At 45.4% G+C, this 10,495-nt stretch overlaps 3 protein-coding genes across 3 annotated transcripts; 2 read left to right on the top strand and 1 right to left on the bottom strand.

Annotated features, from left to right (window-relative positions):
• Nucleotides 1-1,351: 1,351 nt before the first annotated feature.
• LOC6045385 (transmembrane protease serine 11D) lies at nucleotides 1,352-2,361 on the top strand. The gene is made up of 2 exons (XM_038266836.1): nucleotides 1,352-1,459; nucleotides 1,521-2,361. Exons 1-2 carry the CDS (start codon nucleotides 1,426-1,428, stop codon nucleotides 2,309-2,311), a joined length of 825 nt encoding a protein of 274 aa, XP_038122764.1. The 5' UTR covers nucleotides 1,352-1,425; the 3' UTR covers nucleotides 2,312-2,361.
• Nucleotides 2,362-2,938: 577 nt separating this feature from the next.
• On the bottom strand, nucleotides 2,939-3,933 carry LOC6045387 (trypsin alpha-3). Its single transcript, XM_001862730.2, has 2 exons — nucleotides 3,847-3,933; nucleotides 2,939-3,790 (listed from the first exon to the last, which is right to left on the bottom strand). The coding sequence occupies exons 1-2, from the start codon at nucleotides 3,875-3,877 to the stop codon at nucleotides 2,979-2,981; spliced, it is 843 nt and encodes a 280-aa protein (XP_001862765.1). The 5' UTR covers nucleotides 3,878-3,933; the 3' UTR covers nucleotides 2,939-2,978.
• A 109-nt stretch (nucleotides 3,934-4,042) lies between these two features.
• LOC6045388 (trypsin alpha-3) lies at nucleotides 4,043-5,041 on the top strand. Its single transcript, XM_001862731.2, has 2 exons — nucleotides 4,043-4,148; nucleotides 4,206-5,041. Exons 1-2 carry the CDS (start codon nucleotides 4,109-4,111, stop codon nucleotides 4,994-4,996), a joined length of 831 nt encoding a protein of 276 aa, XP_001862766.2. The 5' UTR covers nucleotides 4,043-4,108; the 3' UTR covers nucleotides 4,997-5,041.
• Nucleotides 5,042-10,495: the final 5,454 nt, after the last annotated feature.

The raw sequence follows: 10,495 nt of genomic DNA, 5'->3' as shown, positions 1-10,495 counted from the left end.
CCTAAGCCTATATAAGCCATTTTTTGCATATGATGCAAATTGTACTCGAAAATAACATTTGAGAAGGGACAAAAGGAGAGACATACCATCCTGCATTTTTCGTCAGTCTTGTTGTAACATCTTAACCTATTTCCCCTAAAATTTGAACAAAAAAAATCGTGACATCACCTTAAAATTTGCCTTTAAAATATAAAAATCAAAAAATCTCATTGAAGTGGCGTGTATTTTAATTTCAGTGTATTTTTTCCAGAAAGTCCGTCCAATTTCCTACAAGTTTGTTTTTGAACACTTTTGGATACGATGCAACGGCTTCGAGATACAGTAATTTTTAAATTGCAAAATACAAACATATCTAAATTACTTACGCCCTTCTCAAATAATATTTTCGATTACAATTGGCTCCATTTACACAAAAATGGCTTATATAGGCCTAGGATAACATGTATACAAAGTTTCATTGAAATCGGAGAGGGTCGGGTACAAAAGTACCCGAAAAATTCCTGATTTGAGCTGGAATTACTCAGAAGGATTTTTCAATAAATCTTTTTTTATTTTCAATCACATTCAATCGTATGAAATTGATAAATTGATCAACAAAATATTTGTTTCGTATAATCAAGTTTGATTGTTTGATATAAACAGATACTAAAAGGGTTCACAAAAAAGCAGACACCAATTTGAAATGGGCGTTTGAAATTTGTAAAATAAAACAACTTTTAAATCTGGAACAGCCCGGTTCAAACTCAATAACTACTCAAACTTAGACCTGATTTAAGACCTTTACTGGAAATAAAATTAAGAACTGTCTAGAAACAATAAGTTACGGCCCTTTGACAAAAAAAAATCAGAATAATCCGGATTTTTTCGTAACCAATAAAACAACAAATTTCAAATTACAAATTGAGTTCACTTATTTCACATTTCACAATTTGCGAATGCTAGCCTCAAATTTCACCACTTTTATCTTGTTATTGAATCAAATTTGCAATCTGATAAATTACGTTTAATCCATTACCTAACCAGTGATTAAAAATGCATTCTAATTTACAACCGTTCACCGTCAATCGCGATTTCATCACAACCTCATTTCCTCGCCAAAATACGCGAGGTTCTGCTGCCATTCCATCATCAGCATTGTTCTTCAAGCCTCCGCCGATATCACGAGCGCGGGGGACTTCACCCAAATCGATAACATATGATCCATCAAAGAAGAAATCGATTACGAAATCGGCGTCTCGTGTGCATCATCGACATCCTGTGGCATCGAATTCCAGGAAAAAAAATTGGACCATCCTTATCGGTTTCGGTTTGGGTAATCCTTGCTGTTAAGATAACCGCCGTGATTTTGGGTTTTCAAAAGCGGTGGAGCGATTACTGGTGGGAAGGTTAGTTGATTTTCGAGTTTCGTTGGAGGAACATCGCAGAATGAGGTTGATACTTGCAGTTTTGGCCGTTTTCGGTACGTTTGGAAGCTGAGTTGAGCAAATTTTGGGGTTATGTTTACAATTGAATTTTTGCAGGTCTTGCCAGCGGTGAGCTGATTCCAGATGCCCGGTTGATCGGCGGAACTAACGCCGTCTGGGGACAGTTCCCGGCAACGGTCTCCATCAACACTCCGTTCCATCTGCACTGCGGAGGAGTGATCCTGCATCCATCCCACGTGCTAACCTCGGCCCAGTGTGTCTTGAACAACCAGAACCGCCTCATTGATCCCTACTGGCTGACCATCGTGGCCGGAGATGTGGCGCTGGCCCCGGTTGGAGCCCGCCGTCAAACTCGCCGCGTCTCGCAGATCTTTGTCCACCCGGAGTTCAACGTGTTCACCCGCGAACATGACTTGGCCGTTCTGCGCCTCGACCGTCCCTTCGAAACCCCGTCCAACACCCTGGACTGGGCCCGGCGCCGAACCCGAGTAACCCCTCCAGGCGAGCAGTGCCAATTCGCCGGCTGGGGAGCGGCTTCTAACGCTGCTAACGCTCCGGTGAACGTCCTTCAACGCTTCCTGCCGATGAACATCAACGATCGTGACCTGTGCAACCAGGCGACGATGCACGCCGGCCGCGTTCGCGACGGGATGATCTGCGCTGGCAACACGGCCGCGTCGAACAATGCAGCGCCGTGCAACGGAAATCTGGGAACCGGGCTGTTCTGCAACCGAGAGTTGGTGGGAATTCTGTCGTTCGGGGTCAACTGTGGCGTGGCGAACAATCCGCCGGTGTTTACGCAGGTGCGTAACTACAACCGGTGGATCGATCAGCAGTTTGGGCGGACCGATGGGCTGCCGCCGAACTGGACGCCGGGACATTTGTAAACGGGGGAAGTTGTTGGTTAATCCAATAAATATTTTGAGATGAAATCTGAGTAAATTAGTTTTTTTTTAATTCGAAACTTACGCTGTCTTCAGATTTCCTTTCAGATTCCATCACCTAACTGAAAACATTTTCATCAAAATATTCGAGATCCGGCTTCAAACAGTGTTTAATTAGTACTTAAATGATCATAACTCTTGACAGGTTAATCCGGACATAATTTATCAAAATAACATAGAACTGGCTTAAAAGGGAATATCTAACACTTAAGTGATCATAACTATTGATACGAATGTCCGATCTTCAATGTTTTCGAAAGGTTCAAAATATGTCGCTGGTTCATAGAAAACTTATATATTTAGGTATCAAAAGATCGGAGCTTATACTTATTCTGATCTAAAAACCACGAAGCTTTTAAAAAGTTTTAAAACAGACCTTCTAAAATGCTTAAAACAATTTTAAGACTTTCAAAAGTTTGCAAAATATCTGTTCGATTGAAAACATTTTATTTGGTAATTACAGTATCAATTATATAGAACATAAAACGAAGGGAAAAGGTCGAAAAGCTTAACTTGAAAATGGGTATATTTCCCCTATATTGAGATATTTCTTCAACAAAAAAAAACGTCTTAAATTGATATTCGAAAAATCTCATTGTATTACTTTTTTTTACCAAATCGGAATCGGCGAAGTACCCCCCTGCGGAATATCCTGCCGCTGGAACTGCTGCTCGATCCAGCCCTGGAAGAACCTAATCTGCGAGTAAACGCCCGGATTGTTCGCCGTTCCACACCCAAATCCGGTGCTCAGTATCCCAGCCACCCGTCCGTTACAGAACAGTGGCGTTCCCGAATTGCTAGCGCAAACGCTTGGATTCGCAGCCGTAACGCCCACGCAGATCATCGACTCCCGAATGCGACCCAGGTGGACAGCCAGCCCGTTGCAGGTATCTCGGTTGAGCACGGGAACGTTGATGAACTGCTGAATAGGGGACGCCGTGGCGTTGTTCCAGCCTGCAACTTGACAACCTTCACCGTCAAACGGAATGTCCAGTGCCAGCTGGGCAAATGCCACGTTCGGCAGAGCCACTTCCGGCGGGAAGAAGTTCTGTGCGGTGCGGATCACGGCGATGTTGTTCTCGAACGTGAACGGGTTGTACGCCGGGTGGACGTAGATAGCGGCGGCCGGGATCCTCGCAGCGGCAAAGTTCAGCTGCAGCATACCGGCCATGATGCCGACCTGGTTCGGGAAGTGCAGGGTGTTCTGCGCGGTGAGCATACAGCGGGCCGCTGTAAGGACGTGGTTGACGTTCAGGATGACTCCACCGCAGAAGGCGTTGTTGGGGGGTGCTGGGACGCCTACGGCGACGACGGAGGGAAACTGGCCGAGGACGGCGTTGGCACCACCGGAGATGAACGGCTCGAACGGGTCGTACTCATCGTCCCCGGGTAGTTGGTAGCCTTGAGTGGCTACGGCAATAACTATGGGAAGAATTTGGTTAGCGGGAGTTACGAAACAGTTTTGCGGGAGTACCTACCAAGTAGCAAAACCGCAAGCGTGGACTTCATGTTGACGAACGCTTGGTGACTGAATCGATGCTTGGCTCGATTCCTGCAAAGCCAGCTGTTATCGGAAGCCACAGGAAGCCCAGTTTCGGGGGTTCTTTCTCCAAATCAGTGCGCGCTGTTCAATTGACGATAAGATAAGTGGAGCGGCTCAGAAGCTTTGAACTACAAGTGACTTGCTGCTGAAGTCAGTACTGGATTGTCCTCGGATCAAATCGGTTACACTCAGGAATCATGAAGCTGTTTGTGTTTGCACTGCTTGCGTTGGCCACAGGTAAGTTTTTCCTATGAGTCACCTGAGATCTCAAGTTACGACGTTCTCTTCTTACAGTGGCCTTCGCCAGCGAAGAAGCGCCCGCGGGACGTTTGGCCGGTGGAGCTCTAACGCTCCCCGGACAGCACCCGTCCGTCGTGAGCATCGACTCCCCGTACAACCTGCACTGCGGCGGAACCATTATCAACCTGCAGCATGTGCTGACCGCGGCCTGGTGTGTCATGCACCCCACGACCTTCACCCTGATCAACCCCTTCTGGCTGCGAGTCATCGCCGGCGATGTAAACCTGGTTCCAACCTCAATCCGCCGAGAAGTTCGCTCCGTAACGCACCTCTTTGTGCACCCCAACTACAACCGCCTCAGCGGAAACAACGACCTTGCCGTGATGCGCGTCAACACCCCCTTCCCGGAGTTCCACAACACAATCGAGCCGGCAGTAATCAACACCCGCGTCCTCGCCGACAACACGCAGTGTCAGTACATCGGCTGGGGAGCCCCCACTAATGCTGCTAACGCTCCGCTGAACCCCGCTCAGCGAATGATCCAAGTGCCAACGCTAGCCCCGGCCCAGTGTAACGTCGCCAACGTGCACAACAACCGCGTGCTGAGCACGATGATCTGCGCTGGATCCATCCCGGCTAATGCGAACACCGTTTGTCAGGGTAACATCGGAGGAGGACTGTTCTGCAATGGGCAGCTGACCGGAGTGCTTTCCTTTGGGCTGGCCTGTGGAGCCGCGAACCAACCCGGTGTCTACATCGACGTCAGACAGTACCGCCAGTGGATCGATACGCAGTTTACGCGTACCGACAGTCCACCACCGGGCTGGGCGCCGATTCCGATGTAAATGTTTGAAGGAAATGGTTGAGTTCGAATAAATCTTTATTGACAAGCTCGTCTTTTACTTAGACATCTAGTGGGGACCAATTCATGAGAGGGACATCTGTCCTTGTCAGCTGTTGATCGATCCAGTTGTTGAAATAGCGGATTTGCGTGAAGGTCGGAGGATCGTTTGCTGTAACGCAGTTCATACCGAAAGAAAGCAGACCAGTTGCTTCTCCGTCACAAAACAAGACGGAACCGATGTTCCCGGGGCATGGAGCAACTCCCTGCGCCAACAGATTACCGGCACAAATCATTCTTTCCGTAACGGGTTCAAGGTAACGGACATGGTTGCAAACATCACGATCGCGTATCGGCTAGCTAGAAATACCATAACAATTAGTTAAGCACTGGCACTCAACCGACCTCAAACTCGCCCTAATCACGGCGATATCGTTCTCCAGCGTGTGCGCCTTAAAGCTCGGGTGGACGTAGATCACCGAAGCCAGTCGCGTTTGACGAGTCGCGGATGCGGGAAACCACAGCAGGTCTCCGGCGAATACTCGAACCAGCCTAGGGGTAAACACGTGGAAGTTTCCATCCAGCACGCACTGTGCCAACGTCACGATGTGACTTTCGCCAATCACGGCCCCACCGCAACGTTGACAAGTCTCGGTTCGGATGAACACGTACGAAGGGACCGATCGTTGAAGGGTTCTCCAGCAAATTCAGCTGTGTCTTCTGGTAGTTCTGGTGAAGAGCGTGCTGCCGATACGTAGAGGATCAGAAGAAGGCAGCTGAACCAGGCTGATCGAAGTAGCACGCACATCTTGACGCAACGGAGTGGGAAACGCACTGACTTCTTAGAGCACGACTAAGTCTAGACTCGATAAGTTAAAAGTAATTAGAATGAAGGGATTAAATATGAAGGTTTGAGTCGCTACCTTGTATTTGTTTAGTTTAGCTATCGCTGATTAAAAACTGAAGTTCGTGGAATCAGTTAGATCTAGATCATGGATTATGGAATCACCGACCAAAACTGTGGTAAGCAGTAACATATTTACACCACGCCGAGATATCGAGTATCAAGACGATTACAATTATGTCTGTCGCTCTGACACCGTATTTAATTTGCAGGGTGACGTTCAACCTTTATTGGAAACTAATCTTAAGTTTAGTAATCCAGTGGAGACAACCCAATTGGTGGAACATCCGTCCTCACCAGCTGTTGGTCGATCCATTTGTTGAAGAAGCGAATCTGCATATAGGTTGAAGGGTCGTTTGGTGCTCCACAGTTCATCCCAAAAGAAAGTAGTCCGGTCGCTTCCCCATCACAGTACAAAACCATACCGACGTTTCCCGCACAAATCGACTGTCCTGGGCGCAAATTATCCGCGCAAACCATGCTTTCCGCCACCGGTTTAAGATGCCGCACAAAACTGCAATAATCTCGATCGCTTATTATCATTTGTAAGGCAGCTTGTAGCGAGACGCCACCCTCGAATCCCCATCCTACGCTTTCACAAACGTGATCGATTCCAACGATACGTGTTCTGCGAATTGTCGGATGAATTTCGTTACTGGGAAGCTTGAACTGTTCTTGTAACTAGAATTTGAAAACGAAAACTTTACGATTAGTATACTTTAACGATGGTTAATCATACCCGAATCACAGCAATGTCGTTCTCCAAGGTGTGCGCAGTGTAGTTGGGGTGAACGTAAATCGCCGAAGCCAATCGGGTTCGACGGGTCGCCGAGGCAGGAAACCACAACAAGTCTCCAGCAATGACTTCCACCAACCGGGGATTGTAGACGCGGAAATTACCGTCAAGAACACACTGGGCTAATGTTATGATGTGGCTTTCATCGACAACCGCTCCTCCACAACGCGGCAAAGCCGCGGTTTTGATAAATACGTAAGAAGGATATTGTCCAAGCACCGTAATGTCATCGTTGAATGGGCCTACCGTAAACTGTAATGCTTCTCCGATTTCCGATCGAGAGGGGGCTGCTGATACTGAGACGGTCAGGGTCAAGCAAATTGCTATACTCAAAATTTGTGTGTACCTGTACATCTTGATTTAAATCTTCAGACACACTGAACTCTTGACAAATTGATGATAAATATATAGGTTTGAGTTATAACAATGTATGCCTGCGTCCAGTTATCATAAATTTTTAATAGACATCACACCGTCTTTTCAGACTGAATTTACTAACTAACGGGACAAACACAGAACACCCAGAGGAGATGGGCGGGAATCGAACCCGGGCCCCTTAGCACACATGAGGGATCGGCAGCCGAAGCCGCTAACCACCGCGCCACGGGGTCCTCGAATTAGAAATCTGTAATTTCATAAACCGACTGAATGGAATGATAATTAGTTTTAGAAACAGTCCTGATTAGAGAATATGTTTCTAATCACAACTAGATGAAAGTCGAATCCATCATGATTGATTAAACCATATTGTTTTACACGCTAAGCTGTTTAAAATGGATTTACTGATTCAAGAGGTCGGATCGGTCTCATACTTTGGTCAATGTTAGACTCTAATACAAAGAAAATGCAACAAAAAGTTCATTATTGAATGCTGATGAAAGAAATCATTGAATGTTATAAACCAAAAGTGCCTCATGAATGACTACTCAACCCTATTTTAAGTCTTACTCCCGAAAACGAGCTCGATTAGACTCGAACAGCAAATCTGGCTTATATGCACAAAAATTGTTCTCGAGTTTTGATTCAATCGAACTTATTTTCGGGATTTAGTTTTAGTACACTCATAATGAATGGTAAAAAGTCAGATTTTTACAACTCAATGACAGCAATTCAAAACAATCAGTTTTGATCGATAGTTTTTTGCAGTTGCAGCTGATTAAATCTCAAGTTAACAAAAAAAAATGATTTCCCATCGCATTTCTAATTTTTTAATTAGCCTACCAGTGAATTTCCAGCCCAACATTTCATTAGGGCACAAAACAAAAAAAACGCGATTCGAGAAAACTTCTGCAATGCTTGATTTATGTAGATTTTCGCAATAAAACTCATAATTAAAAAAAAATCTCTTTAATAGGCTCCTTTAACTTTCCAACTGGCCCCTCCTCAATGCAATTTCGAAGAGAACTAAAAGGGCACTAAAGCGATGTCACAGTATTTTTCTTTTTAATAATATATATGGGCCCTTTTGTTTAGTAGTGTGGTTCAGGGCCCCTTGGGAAATGCAAAAATGTCAGCTAGACCGTTGCATTGTTGATAAAATCATTGTTCTATGTCTCCTGAATTTCAGCATATTTGGTTCAGGTTTCGTCACAGCTCTTTAGCATTTAAGTTTGCATGGTATTTGCATGGGAAATCTTCAAGTTTTTATTTTCTAAATGCAAAAAATCTTCTACCGAACCAAAAATTCTGAAACTTCAGATATATCAATAAATAGGGAATTTTGTAGAACACTTCAACTTAATCTGAGCAGAACTGACTTAGTTATAGTGGATTAAGTGAAGGTCGAAGTTGTGTTTTGTAGGGCCGCCAAATTTTCACCTGATGGCTCATTTGATCGATGGCAAATCGTTTGACAACTTGTTTGTTGTTGATGTCAGAAGAAAAAATGGAACGGCGGTTTCAACTTCAGTGGAACAAATTAATCAGTTTTCTTCCGTCTTTTCAGGTTAAATTTGAAGATAAGCTTTTGGCCAGCGAAGTTCATGACTTGGACCCGATCTCTAGAACAAGACGGATTTTTTTTCAGCAACTTATTCAGGGCTTCTATTTAGTGTGGGAGTTGATGTGTTCCGTGGTGGTTTATTGAGGTGCTGACCGACGTTCGCGCTCCGGCGATGAACGTGGGCAAGTTTCATTTCGCCGTTTCCCTTACTGGGAGGGGAAAGCTGGGGAGGTCTATTTGTTGATTGGTGGCTTGTAGTTGCACCTGCAATCTTCATCACCGGTGCAGCGTTTCTTCCACATGTGGGATGCATTCTTTAGTGCCGAATATTCTAAGGGAAAGCCGACAGACATCTTTTTCTAAACCGGGCATGCCGAGAAGGGGGGCCTCATTAGCGATGGAGCCAGCAGACTGAGGGTTGTCATCCTTAATGGCTATGGCGCGGAGGATGCCGCACAGGACTTACACTGACTACGCTGACCAAACCGGATGCACGCACACTTACTTAATCATCTGGTCCCGCACTTCCATGTGTAACGAGCGTGAACTGTCCACTCGGACCCCTGGATAGTTAAGATTTACTAGATTTAGGAGCTCAGTCCAGGTGAGGAGTCCTTGGGAAACAAATCTGCCTGGATAGCGTCGTATTTGGCAGTTGGACTCGCAATCCAAAGGTCGTCAGTTCGAATCCCGGGGTGGATGGGCGCGAGATTTCAAAAGACGTTTGGATTGCCTCACCGCCGCGATGTTTGCCCTTATAAGTGGTAATGATGGTCTCTTATAAGTGGTCAGCGTAGTCAGTGTAAGTCCTGTGCGGCATCTGATAATGACCTCCTCCGCGCCATAGCCATTAAGGATGACAACCCTCAGTCTGCTGGCCTCCATCGCTAATGAGGCCCCCCTTCTCGGCATGCCCGGGTTAGAAAAGGATGTAACGTCTGTCGGCTTTCCCTTAGAATATTCGGCACTAAAGAATGCATCCCACATGTGGAAGAAACGCTGCACCGGTGATGAAGATTGCAGGTGCAACTACAAGCCACCAATCAACCAATAGACCTCCCCCAGCTTTCCCCCTCCCAGTAAGGGGGAAACGGCAGAGTAGAGCTGGCCCCACGTACATCGCCGGAGCGCGAACGTCGGTCAGCACCTCAATAAACCACCACGGAACACATCAACTCCCACACTAAATAGAAGCCCTGAATAAGTTGCTGAAAAAAATCCTTGAATCCGTCTTGTTCTAGAGATCGGGTCCAAGTCATGAACTTCGCTGGCCAAAAGCTTATCTTCAAATTTAACCTGAAAAGACGGAAGAAAACTGATTAATTTGTTCCACTGAAGTTGAAACCGCCGTTCCATTTTTTTTCTTCTGACATCAACAACAAACAAGTTGTCAAACGATTTGCCATCGATCAAAGTGAGCCATCAGGTGAAAATTTGGCGAAAGAGGCCCTTTGCAAAACACAACTTCGACACCTTCACTTAATCCACTTATAACTAAGTCAGTCCTGCTCAGATTAAGTTGAAGTGTTCTACAAAATTGTTCCCTATATTATTTTTGATATATATCTGAAGTTTCAGAATTTTTGGTTCGGTAGAAGATTTTTTGCATTTAGAAAATAAAAACTTGAAGATTTCCCATGCAAATACCATGCAAACTTAAATGCTAAAGAGCTGTGACGAAACCTGAACCAAATATGCTGAAATTCAGGAGACATAGAACAATGATTTTATCAACAATGCAACGGTCTAGCTGACATTTTTGCATTTCCCAAGGGGCCCTGAACCACACTATTGTTTAGTTTGAAATAACGAGGAACAATGTTCACTTTAAAACACAATAAGTTACTGAACTATGAAAAAC

The sequence above is a fragment of the Culex quinquefasciatus genome, chromosome 1, assembly GCF_015732765.1.
Source record: "Culex quinquefasciatus strain JHB chromosome 1, VPISU_Cqui_1.0_pri_paternal, whole genome shotgun sequence".
NCBI classification, from domain to species: domain Eukaryota; kingdom Metazoa; phylum Arthropoda; class Insecta; order Diptera; family Culicidae; genus Culex; species Culex quinquefasciatus.
This window is presented reverse-complemented; position numbering and strand designations above follow the sequence as displayed.